Genomic DNA, 20,727 nt, shown 5'->3' on the forward strand with positions numbered 1-20,727 from the left:
TCCGTTCTCCTCAAAGTGAGCGAAAGTGTAATGCAGTCCTAGTAAGAATGGCAGCGCTGTGTGGACTCATTATTTATCACTACATAATAAATGACCCCAAACTTAGAGGAGAACCATACACCTTTATTCATCTCACAATATTTGTGTTCAGGAACCTGGGCACGAACTTAGGCCCTCCTTTTCGGGTTTTCTCAGCGGGGCCACGATCACGGCGTTGGAGGACTGCTGGCTGTGCTTTTGTCTCAGGCTGTTAGAACCACGGCTCATCTCTCACGTCCTTGCTGAAAAGCCTTCTCCAGCAGACCCACCCGACGCACACGCTGAGAGAGGTTCTGTAGGAAGGAGACGCGATGACGTCAGACAGAATCTTCATTCTTAGGAAGGAGAGACACCAGAGATGGCCAAGAGTCTAAGTATAGCAAGGATCTCTGGACGCTGTGCACACACTATGCAGTATTACCTCTTCTTAAAGACATGAACGAATTCTAAGCTTCTTGCCATTTTCCTTGCTAAATGACACGCTGTTTTTGGTCATTTAAAGGTGTGTTCTGTGTCTAGATCAGCTTCTGATGCCTGCTCCTACCTACAGAGACCAGTGAAACCCAGCACAGAGAGGCTGGGTCCAAACACATCAGTAGTCAAGTAAATGTGAGCGCCGCATACTCCGACTGGAGGAGATTGTTAGAGACGGGCACCGAGTGAGGTCACGTGACACGCTGTTTACGAGAAGAAGACGGGTCGGGAGTAGGAGGAGAAGAGAGAAACTGCCTGTCTGGAGTCCGGCACGTCTACACTCACGTCGGACAGCCGACTTCAAGATAAAGAGCATTGCCAGAGACTAAAAATGGGTACTTCGGAATGATAAAAAGGTCAATTAATCATGAAGACCTCACAGTCCTGAATGTATAGACGTCTAAGCGCACAGCTACCAACTACGTGAAGCAAACGTCACAGCTGAGAGACACACTTTTTCTCCTGTTTCTGACTTAACCTAAAGTTACTTTCTCAAGGAACTTTGGAGGGATGGACGGATGGACGGACGGACGGACGGACGGAGGACGGATGGGCGGGGAGATGAGTAAATGAAGCTACACTTAATCGCATATTCAGTTTCTTACCAACGCACGCAATGTTCCCGGATTAGGTTTCTTGAAAAGATGCACGTGCTCTGGAAGTCAGGTGGCCAGAAGCATCCACAGAGCTAACCACTTAGAACCAACCACCCGAGCGGGCTCAGGAGCCCAGACCTGCGCTCGTGACCTTGCCTCCACCAGCATCCTCTCCGAGGGCACTACTGAGGGACACGTTCCCCAGGTCCTAATCGGCAATTGCGGCCCCGGTGGCTTGACGGGTCCGGCCATCAGCTCAGGAGCCTGTGGCCAAGGTCGCAAGCCCAGCTCTGCTCTTTCCTCCCGGCCACCAGGACACTCACCCCGTGGTGCCCGGGTTCCTCATCTGTGAACCGGAGGCCGACCGTCTACCCAGAAGGACAGGTGCGCCCACACCCGCCTGTTGTCCTGTTGTCACCGTCAATACGGACCCTCTTTGGCATAAAAACCAACACTTGATTAAACGGACGCCAACCCCCCTTCTAGCTTCCATTATGGAAGGAAAGCGCGTGCTGCCCCATCCTCACTGGGGTGGGGTCTTTGGGAGGTCGCTGGGGTGGATGGGGTCTGTGAGGGAATCAGTGGGGTCTGTGAGGGAATCAGCGGCCCACAGGCTTCCCTAGAGAGCCACTCCCTGTCTCTCTCCCCCTCTGAGAGACTCTGTGGGAAGCCAGGCCTCTGGAGAGGAGAGGGTCCCCCGGGACCTGACTCCCAGCCTCCAGGCCGTGGGATCAGTTGTTGAGGCCGCCGGGTCTGCGGTGACCTGTTACAGGGGCCTGAGCTGATGGAGGCCCCGCTCTTTCCTGGCTGTGCCCGGGCATGGGCCTCTGCTCCGTTCCATCAACAGACACTATGGAGTGGCCCCATGTGTGCACACGTCTGCCCAGGAGACACGCCCCGGCCCTGAGCCTCCAGCCCCCTCCACCCACCCCATAGACCCTGCTCACGCCCCTACAGCTCCACGGGGTCTGGACCGCCCCCAGGACCGCCTGTGGCACTTTGCACACGCCTGTACACGGGGCATGCACATCACACGTCACACGCTATGGCGACCGTGGCCTGCTCCGCCCTCTCGCGATGCCCTTGGGACCCACCCTGAGACCATAGCTGTCACCCGGGACTGGGGTCCCCCTGGGGGGCGTCGAGCGGAGAGATGCCACCAAGCCAGAGAACAGGAAAAGGAAGGGTTTTCCCCGCAACAAGGAAGGAGACCGGGGCGCCCTCCCGAAGCGACAGCCACACTGCAGGGGCGGGGGTCCGAGCCGAGGGGCAGCTAGTCCCCAGGGCCTTGCGCGGACGGCACTCAGCGTGGAAGCGGGCAGCAGGCGTCCGAAGGTGACCGAGCGCAGGGCCGCGTCACGAGGCCCGCCCGGGTTGGGGCCGGTGCTCTGGCCCCGGCGGGTCCCGGACCTGAGGGCTCACAGGGTCTGGATCCGGCAAGGTTGGTCCAGGGTCCTTCTTCCCTTCGGAACCAGCCCTGGGGGTCGTGCCCCTGAGCCACTGTCCCTCGTGTGACGAGGTTCTCTCCTGCCTGACGTGGCCGCTTGTCCTTCTCTGCTCCCGCGGGACGGCCGGGGGCCTGACATAACTTTTCTTATGTCCTGAAAGCTACGTCTGTCTGTCTGTCCCTGGAACCCTCGTCTGTCTGCATCCACGCTCCCCCCAGGCTTGTTTTCCTGTCGAGCCTTCGTCCTCCGGGGCCACACGTCGGCTGTCGGGTGCCTCAGGACTGGAAACCACCAGGGCAGAGGAAGGGACAGGCAGGCCACAAACACGCACGCCCGTGTTCCCCAGACAAAGGGCAGAGTCTGTCAGGGAAAGTGTCCCTAAGGTCAGCTGGGGGACCCCACGGCAGCGCGGGCTCCTTCCGCCCCAAGCCGGCCTGCGCCCGCGCCCGCGCCATCCCCGGGAACGCTCTGCTCGCTCTGCGCGCTCCGTGGCGGGAGGACATGTCCTGAGGTCCCCGTGACAGAGAGACACCCGCCTCTCTTGCCCTTTACAGCTTTTAAAGAAAGTCTGTGTTTTCCTTCCCCCATATTTTATTATGAAAGCTCCCAACATCTAGGGAAGTTGAAGAATCGTGTGTCGCCACGCTTCCATCCGCGTCCGGCTTCTGGGACCCGCTCGTCGCAGGGCTGGGGTCATCGTGGGCCCCCGTGCCCGGCGGTCACCCACCTTCCTCTGTGAGGCATTTCCGAGGAAGCCGCAGACGCAGGACCCGCCCCGTGAACACTGCAACGCGCTCCTCTCTCCCTGCGTTCCGGGTCGGTCCGCAGCTCCTTTCTGGGGGAGAGCGCTGAAGAGAAGATCCGGTGTCCGGTGGGGTGAGTTGGTCAGTGGGGTCCATCTGTGTAATGCAGACCCTGCCCCCAGCCCCAGGACTCAGAATGTGACCCTCCCCGGAGTGTTCCTAGCGCCCTTCCCAGCCCGCCTGGCCCCACGTCCCGGAGCAGCCATCTGACCTCCCAGCCAGACGCTGGTGTAAGCGGACGCGGTGTGCTACGCCGTGGCAGGCTCCCTCACGTGCCCCTACCTCCCGCCGATGTCGTCGTGGTGCACGCGCGTCCCTCTCGCCGCCCGCTGGGGCCACCCAGGATCTTTCCCCTCCCGGTGTCTTGGGAATAAAGCTGCCGAGGGCGTCCAGGCCACGGCTCCCCGTCCCGAGTGGTCACGGATCCGCGTCCTGGGCAGCAGGGGGCGGCCGTGAGCCGGCGGAGGGGAGTACAGGGGTGCTCTGGAGGGAGGGAAACCCCCTCCCCGCTCTTTATGGAGAAGCCGCTTTCCACTATGCATCCGGACGGTCAGAGGCTGGCTGCACGCGTGGGGGAGGGCCGGGTGAGGGAGGAGGTGGACGGCTGCCCCGGCCTCACCCTCCTCGCCAGGACCTTCTGGGGCATCTTCCAGCGGGACATCACATGGATGCAGGGGACACGGGCAAGCGGGTCCCTGTTACGGCACAGCAGCGCATGGGAGTCACGACAGGGACAGCGCCCCAGACGCCTGGCTTCCCTCCCACGACTGAGCTCAGACGTTTGAAACACAGAAGAGGCTGCCCCAGATCTCCTGGGGACCCCCATAGCATGCAGGGAGGTGGGCCAGGAGCCCCGGACCCGAGGAGGCCACCCGGGGAAGGTCAGCCACTCACCTTTCTAAAAAGCCAGGACTCAGAATCTGTTGTGAGGGACGGGCCTGCCCTCGGGCTGCTGAAGGACTCAGAACAGCACCCCTCGGGCCCTCCACGCTGCCGTGCCCTGTGTTCCCAGCATGGGACCCTGCAGTCTCTGAGGGAGGTCTTATGATTGCCATGACTTGAAGATGGCTGATGGGAACAACGTGGGGGGAGGGGACTAGGAATCTCTCTCCTTCTCAGCGTTTCCCCTTCATCAGGGCCTCTGGCAGAAGTCCCGTTCTCGGAGCTGTCCTACGGGCAGGACAACAGGGCCCCTTAGGGCAACCCTCCAGCCCGCTTCTGCCTGGGGACAGCCAGAGAGGGGCCGGAGCCCGAGGCCAGACGGAGCACAGGGGCAGGTGAGCTGCCCAGCAGCCTGCTTGGTCCACTCTACTTCCTACGAGGCACAAGGAGAGTGTCCAAGGGAGCTGATGGTCCCCTGGGTCAGGAGAGAGAGGACATCTTTCAGCCAGTTTTGTGGACCAGTGGCCGGTTCTCTCCCAAGGATGAGCACAGACACCAGGAGGCTCTGGAAGAGGTCCAGGTGCCGTGCCGAGAGTGGCCGGGGCCGCATACCGGCCAGGATGGCGGCGGTGGGAAAACGCGGAGGCTGGTCCGGGAGGCCCAGAGGAGGCCGTCAGGAAGCAAGGGAGCAAACGCTGCACAGCGCCCGTATGTGGGGTGGGAAGCCCGCGCCTCTCTCCTCTTCCCTGGAGGGACTAAGTTAAGGAGTAAAGATGGCTGTGGACGTGGAGGGAAGACATCGGGGCACCCTGACTCCGTCTTGGTGCCGGGAGGGCCGTGAGAAGGGTCCACCAAGGAGGCCACAGGCGGCGTCCACGGACGGGACGGTGCGGTCGGCGCGGCCGTGGGCGGCGTCCACGGACGGGACGGTTCGGTCGGCGCGGCCGCGGGCGGCGTCCATGGACGGGACAGTGTGGCCGTGGACAGTGTGGTCGTGGATGGTGCCGTGGATGGGACGGTGTGGCCATGGACAGTGTGCTGTGGACTGTGGTCACACAGCCTCGCTTTAATCCCTGGACGCTGGGAGCTGCTGGTAGAAGAAAGCCTCTGCGGTGGGTCCAAGGTGGTCAAGACGTGAAGGAGCAACGAGACTCTTGGCCGGGAGGTGCCTGTGGAGTAGGGACATGTGTGCGTCCGTTCCCAGCCAGTCACTTCCAGAGCCAGGGTGAGTGGGAGAGAAAGACCCCCAGGGGAGTTTGCTCTTCCTGGGCTGGTGGCCCCTGGGCATCCAGGGTGATGTGGAGCCGAGGGCTGGCTCGGGAGAGCTCTGCTGCTGCCCAAGCCCCGCGCTCATTCTCAGCGGCAAGTGTCACCACGCTCCGGGCTCCTGGACAGGGGTCTTTAGCCCCCATGGCCACACAGGGTGTTTCCAGCCAGATCCACCGCCCCCTAGTCCACGACCTCGCGGGAGTCCTGGGCGCAGGCCGTGGGCAGCCCAGCTCTGCCCTGGGCACCCAGATCTCCGTCCTCACACCCCTCCCAGCCCTGTTTCCAGCCCCGGCCTCCGGGCCCCGCATGCGCCCTCTGGGGAAACCTGCTCTGTCAGTCCCCAGCCCCCAGTCCAGAAGGAGCCACTGTGGTTCCCAAGTGTGTGTCCGGCTGCACCGGGGAGTCATTCCACGGCTGCCTCCAGCGCCAGGAGCACCCAAGAGCCTCCTCCCTCCCCTGCCGCCACCCAGCAGGCTCCTTCCCTGCGGCCCACACTTGGCAAAGAGCGTGATCACCTCGGCTCGAGCCACCCGAGCCACCCGGGCGACGTTGGCGGGTCCCTCTTCTTCCGCTGGGCATGTCATGGCCTCCCCTGCGGAGTGCCACCGTGGCCCCTCCAGGCTGTCCCAGAAAGAGCCCCTCCGTTCTGGACGTGGGAACAGAGCTTGGCTAAGCAGGGCCGAAGCTCTGGGGCTGACATCTCAGTGCTTAGGGGTCAGAACTCAGCCACCCAGGCGGTGGCCAAGGGTCTTCCACGAAGGGGCAAAGCCCCTGACGCCCCCTCAGCGCGGCACTACCCGCAGCCCCCCAGGCCCGTCTCTGTGCCCGTCTGAGCGGCCCGAGTTCGCCGACAGCCGGCTCTTCCCTGCATGTCTGGGTCCTCCTCGCAGAATGGGGACTCTGCCTGCCCCATGGCCCGTGGGTGTGACTCCCTGTGGCCCTGCCCCCCCCCCGACAGGATGATGCACAGCCTCTCCGCATGGCGGCCTGACCCTGGGGGTCTCTCACCCCCCGGTGCAGATAGATCACTCAGAAGCTGCAGACTTTAGCCCAGGGCGGACTGGTGCCCGTTCAGGTCGTCCGGGAGCAGCCCCGTCCCTCCCAGGACACACCAGCTTCGCAGCCGGTTTTGCAAGGGTCCCTGCAGCCCGCACCGCGGCTGAGCTCCTGGAGCTGAAGCCACCACCTGCGCCTGGGAGTGAGTCTGTGGCCGTGTGTGTCCTTCTGTGGCCTTCCTCCGTGGCCACCGCAGGACAGGGTTTGCTCTGCATGTGGGTCCCATGCTGCCGTGTGTGTCGGCACGTACCGAGCTGGCCACAGTCTCTTCTCGGAGGAGCAGCTGACCTGTTGGCGTCACCATCCCGAGGCACAGAAACGGCCCAGCCCCTGGGAGGCCTGCCCTGGGGACCGCATGGAGCCTCGCCAGGAACGTCGCTCGCTCGCTCGAGGAATGCCTGTCGTGGACACTTCCAGGCGGGGCGGCCCGGCTCTCGTCACACAACACCCTGTCCTTCGGAAACGCCCAGCTCCTCAACTGCCAGGGACACGGAGTGACGGCTGCTTGTTTACAAGCGAGCGGTTTCGTCACCCTGATGTCCTAAAATAGCCCGGCACAGCGCCGCCCTCCCCGGGAGCTCGTGGAACAGGCTGTGTTCTCCGGGAAGAGGAAGGGGGCAGAACGGCTCGGGCCGCGAGGCAGCTCGTGACCCAAGACAGTGTTTTCTCGAGGGTCCAAGAAGGCGTGGATCAGCCCCCCTCTGGGGCCGGCACGTTCCGTCCTCGGGTCAGCGGCAGGAGGGGCGGGGCGGGGGGATCTGGGCTGCCCCGGTCTCTAGGGAAACACACGGGAAGCGTGTGGCTTGTATTCCTCCCGGGAGATCGTGGCTGAGGCTTTCCTGGCCCCTTTCAGAGCTTCCAGAACACCCGTGGGGCCTCCAGAACATCGTGCCCTGTGTCGCCCTTAGAACCGGGTCTGCAGTGTGGGCGGGGGGTGCTGCAGCCCCACAGTGGGGGGACCAGACCTGCCGGTCCTCGGGAGGCGACTATGGGGTCTCTGGAGGCTCCAGGAATGCCAAGCCTCTGCTCCCTGAGGTCCCCCCTGAGGCCCTGCCACACAGGGGCTTTGCCTCCAGCCCCCCACCTGCCATCCGTGGTGACCCCACTAGGCCACCACGCCCTGGAGCCCCAGGGGCCTCGCAATGGGTGCGCGTCCCTCTCTGACACCGCACACTTCACGTGGGGCGAGGCCAGTGGCAGGGTCCAGCTCCGGGTGCGGTGACTGCCACGGGGGTCCTGGGTGCGTGTGGCTGTGTGGGAACCGCACTCCTGGGCCCCAGGGCCCCCCGGCCGCCACAAGGACACAGGAGCTAAAAATGAAAGCAGACACTGTGGGGTCCCCTCTGACACACGCCCGGCCGCGTGGAAGGCGGTCAGCTGGGGATCCCACAGGGAGAGGCGGCTCCTGCGGGGAGGGATGGGGACAGTCACCTGGGGGCCGTGGGGGGCTGCCGGGACGGGGGGGCAGGGAGGGGTGTCCATCACATCACGGATTCCATGGCACCCCTCCTATGTCTGGGGGTTCGTGGTGAGGGGCCGGCGTGGGCCACTGGCCCTGGCGCCCGTTACCTGCTCTGAATGCTGGTCCTTCGCCCCCTGCGGAACCCACGTGTCCTCCGGTCTGCGTCACTTCCTGTCCACAGGTTTGCTCTATTTCAGCAAAACAGACCCTCGTAAAACAAAAACCAAAACAGAGCGGCTGTGCGGTGTGCGCGGGCGCCGTGAGGCTCAGGCGGGGTCTCGGATCCCTCCGGATCCAGGTGAGGCCGCGGGCTCTCCGCCAGCCCCGAGCTCCCGCGCGTCTTGTCTTTGCAGTCGCGAACGCCGTGTTCCCCCACCTTCCTGCAAAACCCAAACATGTCCCTGGGGCTCGAACGATGAGCTGTACTTACCCCTGGGTGTTTTGTTCCTGTGCTCTCATGAGTGGGACGTTTGCCACTTTCACGCTAGTATGTGAGGAAGGGCCTGATTTTCCTAAGCCTCAGCACACATTTCACTGAATTTTTATTTGTTCAGGTTTTCTCCATTTATTGTCTTCAATTTTATTACTCTTGGTGGGTCCGTTGATTTCTTCGGCAAACGTGAACTGCACACCTACCTAACGTCGGGCCGGGTCCAGCATACACCGTGAGCCGAGAAGACTAAACCCCTGCCCCTGGGGCGCCTGGGACTGAGCTGGTGACGCATCTGCCCTGGCTCAGCTCATGACCCCGGGGTCCTGGGACCGAGCCCCGTGCCGGGCTCCCTGCTCGGCGGGGAGTCTGCTTCTCCCTCTCCCACAGTGCCTCCCCCTGCTTGTGCTCTCTCCCTCTCTCTCTGTCTCAAATAAACAGATAAAAATCTTTAAAAAAATTTTTTTTAAGTGTCCTTTGTCCTTCCTGGGGGGTTGCATTCCCCTCCCCCAGGGGTGGCGCTACTGGCGGGCTTGCCGGCAACACAGGGGGACGCGCTGGTATGTCACAGTTTCGAGTGATGTGTCCCGTGGCTTCCCAGTGTACACCTGTTACCGGGAAGGCTTCCTCGCTGCGAGAGCCAAAAGCAGCCCCGGCGGATGCAGGCGGAAACGGAAGGTGTGGAAGGACGATCGGAGGGCGCGCGGGGCCGCTGGAGAGGCTGTTCTAGCCTTGAAACCAGGCGGGAGCTGCGGGCAGGCCCCCGGCCGGACGACACAAGGGCTTCAGGAGGAAGCCTGGCACCAAGCCCGGCAGGACACGGAAACCCCCGGGCCATCGGTCTGGCCGCGCGGCAGGCTGGGCCCCTGCGTTTCTGCAGATGAAGGGCTGGGGACGGGGGCTCTGCGCGGGGCTCCCTGAGCCGAGCCGCTGGTGAAGGTCTTGGGGCTCCGGTTCCCCCTCCCGCCATCCCGGCTCGTGTTTGGTGCCTGCGCGTCTGACGTCATGTATGCTTTACTGAATCATTCCTGCTCCTAAAATGAGGGTTATTCCTGCTCTTTGGTCCGTCCGGTACTCCTGAAGATGAGCAGATATTTCCTCCCTCGGCTTTTAGTGAGTGCGTTGCGTCATAGACCGTCCTCGCGCTCCCACGACAGCCCCGACTTGGTCGCGAGGCGGGAAAATCTACTTCAGAGTTTGCTTCTCTGTCGTTCGATTCAGCATTTTGCACGTGCGTTCCCGGGGAGGACGGCCGCTGTGTTTTCTCACTGTGGCATCAGGACCTGACCTCGGCTTCAGGCTTCCGCCAGTGTCACAGGAGAACTGGGGCCACGCTTGTGGGGCCGCAGCCTCGGAGCACAGGGACCCCCAGACGGCGAAGCTTCCACAGAACTCCCGTGACGCCGTTCGCATCGCCTATCTCTGGCTACGGTGACTTAACCTTCCTATTTTTCCTGCCTCTCCAGAATTTCTACCGTAGGGGCCCGGGGCGGGCGGCCCAGGACGGGCCACTTGGGCAGGAAGCCCGCCGCGGCCTCGGGACCCGCTCTTCACCTCCCCCTCAACTACTGAGAGGATTTCCCGCCGAGGACCTGCTCCGGGAGCAGCGCGGCCGGCCTGGGCCACGGCACCGTGGCGGGAACCAGGTCCGTGGACAGGCGGGAGCGGGCAGAGCCTGTCGGGTCCCCGTCCTCCCACCGCGTCCCGCGGCCGCAGACGTCTGTGAGCCAAACACTGACTTTCTCGCCCTCCTGGGCGTCGCGCTCCTTCCCTCTGACGTTCCCAGACCCCCAGCCCCTTCTCCTGAGCTCACGGAGACACGGGGACCCCATGGTGCCCGGGGGTCTCTGGAACCTGCACGTGGGTGGGTTCCCCGCACGCACACCCTTACCTTTGATTTCCTGCCCGGAATCTGTCTGTGTCAGTGCGACTCGCAGTCCGGCCAGAGGGACCCAGAAGGGGACAGGGTTCCTGCTCCGCGACAGATAGGGTGGTCGGCCAGATCCTTGAACTTGCTGGACCCTGTCCCATGAGAGATGCCGGGACATGTGGAAAACAGCGGAAGGTAAGATTTCCCTTCACGGGAGCCTCCCAGAATCTCTACCTGCGGCGTCGGGTGGAGAGAACGCTGCTGGTGATGTCCTTTCCTCCGAACGCAGGCCCTCAGGAGGAGGCCCCGTGGCGCTACATCCTCGGGCCGAGGGCGCCTGGCTAATTTGGTCGAGTCCCCTGGTTTCTGTTCTCCTTCCTCCCGGAGCTGGTCTTTGTTTTCCCCTGTGTGTGTCCTGTACGTAGCTTGTACGGGAAGGGATTCCCACAGGGCAGAGGCGGGCACGGGCCCCAGAGGCTGGTGAGGCCCCGGTTCCCGCCAGCCGCTGTCTGTCGGGACAACGCTGCTGTGGGTTCAAGGCTGTTGCTGAGGGACGTTGTGGAATTGAAAGCCACAGATGTGGTGGCCCAGCCGCTAGCGGGCCTGGTTCCTCGAGAAGACCCCTGGGCCAGGGTAAGTCGGTGGGGGGTTAGGCTGACGGTAGGACGTCAAGAACACGTCCGTGCAGGGAGGTCCACGTAGAACAGTACACGGTCCCCGACCCCGAGGCACATCGGTCCTCGGTCTCAGTGTGGCCCTGAGACCCGAGGCGCGAGTGAGGATGCAGTGTCTGGGCTCCCTGATCTGGAGGGTGTGTGTACCCGGTGCACCTGCGTGGCCCGGGGAGCGGACCGGGGACCGCAGCCCCCTCCCCGCCTGGTCTGCTCTTGGACTTTTTGCCATGAGAGGTTCCAGCCCATAAGGACGTTTGTCGTCTCGGTCTGCGTGGCGGGTCAGTACTGGAGGGAGACTCCCCTTCCAGGAACACCTGCCCCTGCTCGTGTCCCAGACGAGCTGTTCTCTCCATAGGACCCTTACCACCGGTGCCACGCAGCATTTGCTTGCTTAGACCAATTTCGGGAGCAAACTTTCGGATCACGGGGGCCGCACCTCTGGGCCCAGTCTGGACAGCCCTTGTGTCCCTGGCGAAGCCGTTCGAGGGCTCGGGTTTGAGTTCCTGTTAATAGATCTACTCGTCGAGGGCCGGACAGTGGATCCTTCAAATTGGCTACATTTATAAAGCAAAACTTGGTTTTCAGAGAGCTCTCGAGGCATCTCGTCAGTGGAATGGCTGGTCCCAGGGACGGCCACCGACAGGTTGGAAGAACAGGACGGAGACTTCGAAAATAAATCGTATCTGGTGTAAATTCCTGTTCTTAAAACTCAGCCTCCAGGGCCCGTTTGAACCTCCCTTTCCCTGCACGGTTCACAGACAGCCCTCGGCATGACCTCTGGGTTCGACGTGTCCCCGTTGCTTAAAGAGATGGTGAAAACTGGGCGACAAATTTCGCAGGAGGAGGGAGACTGGCTTCGGCCCCGCCGACCAGGCCGTGGGCTCGGGCTCCCGGACCCCCTACCGCCAGAGAGTCCTGCCGCCCCACCACCCCCCAACCCCAACCGCAACCCCACTTTTAAATGATAAAGCCCCTTTACCTCTGCTTTCAAATAATTAAAAAGGCTGATGACTGTCCGTCCTTCCCCCTTCACAGAGAAAGCGCAGCACGGCTCCCCCAGGCCCTCTGACGGCTGATCCTCCAAATGCCAGAAGTTAGCAGAAGCCACGGCTCAGCCATGTACCGAAGAGAAAACTGATACTAAAATGCTTCACGCACACCTTAAAGGATGCAGCCTGGGCACCTGACTGCCTCGGGCGGAGGAGCGTGTGACTCTCCAGGTCCGGGTTGTGGGCTCGAGCCCGACGCTGTGTGTTATAAAACACACACTCGTAAAGATCTAATTGATTCTCATTTTAGCTGAAAATCTCCCTGATGGAAAACAAAAACTAGTTAAAAAGAGAGGCCAGTCTCTCGAGACTCAGGCTGTGATCCAGAGCGTGGGGAATGCGACGCAGCTGCCTCCGTCCTCCCCACGTCTGCGGAACCCGGAACGAGCCGCTGAAGCCACGTGCGGAGCCACAGGCCTGCCCCCCCCGCCCCGCACCTCACGGGCTCCTGCAGGGCGCTGCGGGGTTTAGGAAAGACCAGGCTGTTGGAACAAGATGGTCCCGTACTTAAGAAAAAAGAGGATCCATTTTAAATAGCAGTTACTCTGAAACTCTGGAGAAAAAAGGTGTTTTTAATCCTTTCTCTGTCCCTTAAAACTACGGATGTCTCGAACGTCAACGCGGCTCAGAAGCACCCGGGACGGGAAGGAAAGGGGAGGAAGAGGCCTTTCGGAGCCGCCGCCACCGCCCGCCGCAGGGGCCGGACTCCAGCGTCTCTCCGGCCGGCGGAGGGGCCGTCTCCCCCGGGGGAACGTGAGATGCCCTCTCTGTGGCTGTGGATTTTGTACCTCCCGCCCCTCCTGCCCCTCCGGGACCCCAGAGAGCCTTTCTTTGAAAGCAAACGTCTAGGAATTGTGTTCCTCCGGAGGAAGAAGAATTGAAGTAGTTGAAAAGCGGACCTGCAGCCAGTGTCCCGTACACAAGCCCTAGGGTTTGCGCGGTCTTGTCTAGCTGTGCGGGGCCTGCCCTCGTGGGAGGTGCGTTCCCGGGCGCGCGGGGACGGGGGAATCCCGGCCGAGCGCGCCCGTCCGCCGGCCCGAAGGCAGGTGCGCGGGAAGATGGCACTCCGAAACTCAGACTAGGCGGCATGGTCAAGTTCAAGGGATCCGGGGCGAGTCGCTCCTAAAGCAAGTTCAGGGCTGTCAGTTCCACCGAAACAGGCACGTCTCTGTAACTATCAGCATGAAATGGGCTTTCCTTCTGCTTGTGTCGGCCGGAACTCAAATAAATTCATAATTTATTATGAAATTTGTCAGGGGAATAAAAAGCGGGAATGTATTTTTTTGTTTGTTTCGGGAGAAGAAAGTGGTCTTGTCCTTAGTGGGGCTGGTTGTTTGGAGCACGAACTCGGTGAGGAGGAGAAGGGGGGGCGGCGCCCAGGCCGACACCCCACAAGCCCGGCCCAGCGCCCCCGGCCGGGGGTCTTGTTTCCCAGGCGCCACTGCCGACCTCAGGCTCCGGGAAGGAAAGACGGTTCCCGCCGAGCGCTTGCAGTCCTGCGAGAGAGGAGTCTCCGTTCAGGTTTGCAGGTTGAGTCAGGAGGGACGCGTCTCTGGAGGTGTCAGCGTTAAAGACTCAAAACTCCTGTTCCACTGAGGCTGCTGGGGGTCAAAGACGCTCCTGTCGCCTCTGCTGTGATCTGTTTGCAAAATGATGACTTAAAACGGTCGGTCACGTCTGTGTCTAGTTTTCGGGGGCGATCGTCAGGGCGGCTCTCGAAGTCTTCGCTGACCTGAGACGCCGAGCGCTGCTTGGACGATGATGGATCGAAGTCACTGGACAGCGGGTCTTCAGCAGCCTGAAGTCCGGAAGCCTGGAGTGCAGGACGCCGGGCTGTGCTTCCGACAACCTGTTGCAGAGAAACGGAAGATATTCGGGTCAGGTTTTGTGCGTAACCAATTCATAAACATGCCACCTAAAGAGTTTTGGGGAAACGGCTCACAATGGGTCACTGTGTAGGTTTCACTGGAGACGAAGGTTTCTGAGAAGCAAAATTCTGCCGAGTGTAATTAAGACCGAGGGGAATAGGGAAGCAACTCCGTGTTAGAAAAGCAAGATTTAGGTAAGAAAGATATAAGGAATGGGAACACATTTTTTATTGAAGGTTAAAAAAAAAAGGTGATTTTGTCCTAAATGAGACTGGTTGTTCAGAAGGAAACGGCCTGGGACCAAGTCTGGATGCAAAGGAAAGCCCAGAAGGTTTGTGAAGGGGAGACTTCGGAAAGAAATGTTAGGTGTGGCCAGGACAGACGAAGACCAGAAAGAGTGGCTTTTAAAAGGACACGAGACCGAGACCCTGCCCTGTCCAAATGACAGTGTTTTCTTGGGTTGCTGTTCTGCTCTGTTTTTTTCTCTTTTGTCTGCCCAGAAAACCAGTCTGTATGTTTTGTTGTTATCAGGTCTTTGATCACTTGGTTACAAACTTCTCCGCTTGGGGGATCCTGGGCGTCTCAGTCGGTTAGGCTCGGGTCCTGACCCAGGCCAGGGTCCTGGGATGGAGCTCTGCGTCGGGCTCCCTGCTTGGCGGGGAGCCTGCTTCTCCCTCTCCTGCTCTAGTGCTCTGTCACTCTCTTGAATAAATAAATAAAATCTTAAAAAAAAAAAAAAAACAACTTCTCAATATTAAAGGGGCTAAGTTTTGCTAACGACTGTATAACCTTGTCTATTTGTCTTTGCAATTTCTTATGTCGCTTTGGTTAAAGAAATTCTGAGTTTTGTAATGATCTACAATCCTATTCAGGCATGTGCTGTAACTGTCTAACTTTTTTTTAAAAAAGATTTTATTGATTTACTGGCCAGTGAAAGAGTGAGCACAAGAAGGGGGAAGCAAGTTGACTGAGAAGCAGGTTCCCCACTGAGCAAGGAGCCCAGCGCAGGGCTGGACCCTGGGGTCCTGACCTGAGTATTAGGCAGAATGCTTGAGGACTGAGCCACCCAGGCATCCCCTGAGTTTGTTTTTTGTTTTTTGTTTTAAACAAACTTCCCAAGATTTAAATTGTAAATGAAATCTCTTTCACTCATTAGGGCTCTTTCTGTGGTCCCTTGGGTTGGCCAGAAGCTCTGTTAAGCAAATAGTGAGACTTCGGTTGTGTCTGTGTCGCTCAGGAAAGGCTCCAAGTGTTCTAGAGACGATGCACAATCTCAAGGCTTTATCATGTCCCGGGGCAAGCTCCGCTCCGGGCAATTTGATTATTAAAGCGTTGAGTGTCACTGAAATGACCTGACTTCCTTGCCAGCTGTGTTGTGACCTCTCATGAGATTTTTAACCTCGTCCTATCTGAGTTTTTGTCCTTTATAATTCTTCTTACTCTCTTGCAAAATGAGTTTCATCTTCAAGGACATTCATATAAAGGACTTAGGACAGACACAGGTCTTTGACAGCCATAAAGTCCTAGAACTGAAATGGGTAAGAACTTCCTAAACTAACTAAAGCTGCATTCAAAATGAACCGGAATTATAACCCGGGACTAAATGACCTAAAACGATGATTATAGCTTTGTGACTCTTGTTCGAAACATCGCCGGTTCTCTAATGTTTGCTCTTCCAGATGAGGGAGACCCGCTCTCAAGATACACGTGACGTACAGAAACGTGATAAAGTATTCATTTGTGAACCAACCGAAGCATTTAACTTTTCTCTCACCCGAACCCTCTCATTCAGAAAGGTCTCTCTCTTTCATGGCAACCCTAATCGTTCGCGTAAGTTCGTAACAATCTGTTCTCCCGGAACGGGACCCCACTGGAAACGTGGGTCATTTTACCAAGGCTTCGACTGGAATGTCACATCTGAGAGAGACGTGCATGGACTCAGACAGGACCAGACAGCTTTAAGGAACTGAGGTTGACTTTATGAAACCAGGAGCCAGAAAGGCCCTTGGAACTGTCCGGCTGGTGCCTGCTTACAGAGGTCCCAGCAGCCTCACCGAGGGAGGAAAGAGTGTCACCTCGTGGCAGGTGCAGGACCCTCAGGAGGCTGTAGGGACCCCGCGGAGAGGAATCCGCGCAGCCTACAGGTACGGCAGGCCGGTCTGACGGCAAGTATCTGGCTCGGTTTCTGGTCTGGGGAGGCTGCTAGAAGTTCAACCTAGAGAGACCTTATAAAGTTCCAGCACAGCAGATTCTAAAAGATTTTTAGGTTCACTCACTGTTCCGCTGAGCTTACGAAAATGATTAGGCCATGATTGTTAAGACTGGACTTGTTTTATAAACCAAGTAGTCCTATCTTGGCTATTCCGGATTAAAAATTAGGGTTTTTAATAGAGAGAGGATATTTCAATAACACGTCTTTGTAAATATTAAATTTCAATACTGTTATAAACTAGGCTAGATCCTGAATTCTTCTGTTTCCTCAAATATCTGGCTATGACTCTCCAATAAGGTTTCCAATCTTTTTCCATTCTCTTGACTTAAAGTCATTAAAAAACTAAAACTGGCCTTTTTTCTAAAGCCCTAAAAACTGACCCTGGACAACTTGAAGTAAACTTCCGAGAAACAGCTTTTCTATTTCTACACAGTAGCTCAGGCATAGATAATCTTCACCCTTTTTGTTCTGTCGGGATAACAACAGGGCCCTGGGGCGTATGATTATTTAGAATGAAGTCCCCCGTGATCATATAACAGCTGGCACCCTCACCAGTTCTGTGCGGCTGGAATGGTTAAAACTTCCTTAAAAGCCAGAGTGTGCCCCACTCCATGGGGTCAACTATGGGCTTGTGGAGACCATGGGTGACCCCACTTGCTTCGTGACTGGATCAGATGAGGCACTCGGGGATGCGTCTGTCTCTTGAGACAAGTCCTCTCCCACTCGCCGGTGACTCCTCGTGCTTAGGACATTGTTGAGGCTGACCTCAACCAGAAAGGGCTCGTGATGGGTGCATCCCTCCTGGTCGTGTTTATCCTAGAAGCCACCCCTGTAGACGGATAGCCGCAGAAAGGTTTTAGCCAAGCGTACAGTAGCCCTCCTGGTAAAGCTCACTGTGGGACAGTCCCTGACCGTTGTGACTTCACATCGGGTCCTGAGTGTCTTAGACACGAAAGGCCACCAATGCATGCCGGGAGGCTGACTTATGAAACACCGGGCCATGCTCACAGACATGCCTGAAATAATACTTAAAACCCGTCGAACTCTGAACCCAGCGACCCTGTTCCGGGACCTGACCATGGCACTTCTGCAGAGCGTACCTGTTCGGACATCATTAGTCTTGCTTATCCTCACGGACCCGCTGTCAAAGCCGCAGGTGACAGCCGTCCTACCCGCGGCGGTGGTTTCATGGAGAAGGGAGTGAGGAAAGCTGGGTGTGCCTGCTGAGGCCCCCGCTCTGTCACAAACACGTCTGTCCCCAGAGCAGAGTCAATAGCGCCCACCTGTCTTTGCCATCTGCCAAGTCTTAACAGTCAGCATCTGTACTGACTCCAGATACGCCTTCCTCATCCCATAGACCCGTAGCCATGCGAAGAAAGGCGGATTATTATCAAGCCAGGACTCCCCCATCAAATGTGGTCCTGGAATTATTACACAAACTCAAAGGATGGTCCTCCCAGACTGAGTAGCCCGTGAAATCCTGCTGCACTTCGAGGAGACCCAGGAGTAGATGACTGTCTCCTGGCTGGGACCCCACGGCTCTGCGACTCTAACCTGTGGCCCTGGCGTCTCCCAGGCCGGCAGGCCCCTGTTGCCTGTGGTTCGCCTGGACGCATGGACAGACGGATGATTAAAACCGGTACCTGCCCAGCCCACTTCCACAGCCCACTTCCACTTGGAGTCCTCCGCGTCATGAAGTCACCGAATTCCTCTGTCGCGCTGTCCTGAGCTCTCACCAGATCTGCGACCGAGGGTACATGTAGGCCCTTCTGTCATTCACAGACTGTCCTACTTCCACTCAGACGCCTCGAGGCAGCCGCCTTCCGCCTTCCGTGGGCGCAGGTTGCTAATCACGGGGATCATAAAGCTGAGCTGGGTAAAAATTTCCAGAAGTGGCGGAAACGCTGTATCCAAGAAGAACGAGAACCAGTGACCCGGGGCTGACTGAACCGAGCAGGACTGCTCTAATTTTTATGACTTTCTGCTGACTTTTAATAAGTGTTTTGTTTTTCCAGATTTAAGATGACTTTTTATCTTCAGCCGACTGACAGCAAGTTGACAACTTTTCCTTTGTGAGCACATGAAACACTTGCCTCTGCGCCGCACCTGCTCCCTCCAGTTCAGCTTCCCTGGGAGCCTGAGGTCACCAAGAACCTGTCCCTTGGCAACAGGACACGGCTGGGAAACTGGTGACGGGTCACTCCCGGTGCTGCGCCTCCGTCAGTGATCAGGCCAGGTGTCCTCAAACAAGGCTTGTTTTGTCCACAAACTGATGTTAACTGGAATATCGCTGGTGCGGCGAGGGTTATTGTAGACAGTAGGAATCCGCTTCTGCCACAGTTGGTCGTGAGCTGGGCGGACCGGCCCCCTCCGGCGTGCGCTGCCGCCCGGCTATGGGTCCGCGGCTGTCATCATTTCTCACCGTAAGGACTTAGAGTCATTTCCGAATAAAAGCTGCCCTCTTCCCGGAACCCTGGCCAGCGGAACACAGGCCACCACAGTTAACACGGCAATGATGAAGGCGCACGGGAACTCAGACCCCTGCAACCGCTCGCATTGTGATGCAGAAGGTAGACGTCTGTGTTAAGCGTGGAAGGTGACTTTTTCACAATTTTTTCGGGGGATGTGGGAGCAGAGAAGTTTGATGACCATGGCTTTAGAAGTGGCCCTGTTTCTGGAGAGGGAAGGTGAAAGCAGGGGTCAGGTGCGCAGTCGGCGCATCACCCACCAAGTCCCCTTCCGCTTCCCACTGCACTTTCCTCGGACCCTTGACTCCACCGAGGGGCTTCCAGGAGTAGCCAACCCCACCTCAGCTGTGACCATCACGGCCTGCTTTACGGATAGGCCTCTGGCCGCTCTCACGTGGGGGTCCTCCGAGTGATGGCTCCTGCTACAAGGTCCCTTGTGGACAGGGACAACCAGGTTGCGGGGAGAAACATATTTCCTTAAACATTTCCCAGTAATTGGGGCGCCTGGGTGGCTCGGTGGGTTGGGCCGCTGCCTTCAGTTCAGGTCGTGATCCCAGGGTCCTGGGATCGAGTCCCGCATGGGGCTCTCTGCTCAGCGGAGAGCCTGCTTTCCTCTCTCTCTCTCTCTCTGCCTGCCTCTCTGCCTACTTGTGATTTCTCTGTCAAATAAATAGATAAAATATTAAAAAAAAAAAAAAAACATTTCCCAGTAATTGTATGTACAGAGTTCAGAAGCTTATTAAAAAAAAAGTGTAAGTTTTGGCGAGATTGCAGGATGTGCCAAGACACAAAAATTGTCCTATTTCCATCCTAGCAGTAACAAGTGAAATTTCCTAGCACGTGCCGTCACATGGCACAGGACCATTCCGGGATAGTTCTGCCCAAAGAAGGGCAAGCCTTGCTTGCTGAAAACTACGGAACTCTTCCAAGAGAAAGAACATCTAAGTAAAGGTGCACGGGCTGCCTTTGTGGGTCCAAGCCCGGATGGGCAGCTCGTTCTGGGGGTTCCCAGGAAGGGGGCCTGAGGAGCTGTGGGGCGCTCGGGGAGGACAGGTGTGGCGTGGGAACCTGGCCCGGGGCTTTGCCATCGCGGTCTCCGGGGAAGCAGCGCTGCTTGTTCCCTTGCTCCCCACAGGGCGGGCGAGGTCAGCACTCGCTGAATAAAGAGCAGGCGAGGCCAGCAGCTCCGCGTCCGGAAGGAGAGCCGGGGAGCGCGTCTCTCCAGAGCCGGCGGAGCGGGTCCCAGGGCGCTCCCATGCGGCAGGGAGCCCGGGGCAGGGAGCGGAGTGCCCGATGGCACCGTGGGCAGGGGGCTCGGGGTCCTGATGGCGGCTGGGGCGGGGGACCACAGCCGGGGTCCTCAGGGCTGGCGAAGGAGCGCTTGGGTTTCTCGTTGGTCCTGAGCCGGAGGCAGGCACAGGGAGCGGGAAGCCCTGGGTGACCGAGCGGGGGCTGGCCCTGTGGGGCTCACTGGCGGGGTGACGTGCGGCCGCCTGGACCGGTCGCTCCAGATCGTGCGCTGACTTCCTGGGCGTCTGACTCGTAGCAGGCCGGCCTTCTGACCTGCCCCTGCGGCGAGGGGCGGGGCCGTGGGCGGTCTCTGCAGGTGAGGGGCGGGGCCGTGGGCGGTCTCTGCAGGTGAGGGTCGGGACCCGTGGGCGGTCGCTGCAGGTGAGGGGCGGGACCCGTGGGCGGTCGCTGCAGGTGAGGGGAGGGGCCGGTGGGCTGGTCACTCCGGCGAGGGGCGGGGCCGGTGGGCGGTCTCTGCAGGTGAGGGGCGGGGCCGTGGGCGGTCGCTGCAGGTGAGGGTCGGGACCCGTGGGCTGGTGACACCGGCGAGGGGCGGGGCCGGTGGGCGGTCTCTGCAGGTGAGGGGCGGGACCCGTGGGCGGTCGCTGCAGGTGAGCGGTCGCTGCAGGTGAGCGGAGGGGCCGGTGGGCTGGTCACTCCGGCGAGGGGCGGGGCCGGTGGGCGGTCGCTGCAGGTGAGGGGCGGGGCCGCTGGGCCGGTCACTCCGGCGAGGGGCGGGACCCGTGGGCGGTCGCTGCAGGTGAAGGGCGGGTACTCAGCGCATCCGCAGTCCCGAAGCGCCGTCGTCGGTCAGTCCCGCAATCCGCTACCAGGATT

General features: G+C 59.3%; 1 protein-coding gene across 3 annotated transcripts; it reads right to left on the minus strand.

The window, feature by feature from the left end:
• Positions 1–102: 102 nt before the first annotated feature.
• Positions 103–19,166, minus strand: LOC101679156 (vegetative cell wall protein gp1-like). 3 transcript variants are annotated; one of them, XR_006603163.1, is made up of 7 exons: positions 17,233–19,166; positions 10,564–13,901; positions 10,351–10,481; positions 8,137–8,217; positions 4,255–5,411; positions 3,643–4,055; positions 103–3,405 (listed from the first exon to the last, which is right to left on the minus strand). XR_006603163.1 is itself a non-coding variant. In XM_045068785.1 (6 exons), the coding sequence occupies exons 1-3, from the start codon at positions 10,505–10,507 to the stop codon at positions 4,744–4,746; spliced, it is 906 nt and encodes a 301-aa protein (XP_044924720.1). In that variant the 5' UTR covers positions 10,508–10,553; the 3' UTR covers positions 103–332; positions 3,285–3,405; positions 3,643–4,055; positions 4,255–4,743. The 3 variants fall into 3 exon arrangements, 2 of the variants coding, with proteins under 2 accessions (XP_044924720.1, XP_044924719.1); XM_045068785.1 differs by lacking the exons at positions 10,564–13,901; positions 17,233–19,166 and having other exon boundaries at positions 103–332; positions 3,285–3,405; positions 10,351–10,553; XM_045068784.1 differs by lacking the exons at positions 10,564–13,901; positions 17,233–19,166 and having other exon boundaries at positions 10,351–10,553.
• Positions 19,167–20,727: the final 1,561 nt, after the last annotated feature.

This window comes from Mustela putorius, unplaced genomic scaffold, assembly GCF_011764305.1.
Source record: "Mustela putorius furo isolate JIRA1106 unplaced genomic scaffold, ASM1176430v1.1 tig00003909_pilon_pilon_pilon, whole genome shotgun sequence".
NCBI classification, from domain to species: Eukaryota; Metazoa; Chordata; class Mammalia; order Carnivora; family Mustelidae; genus Mustela; species Mustela putorius.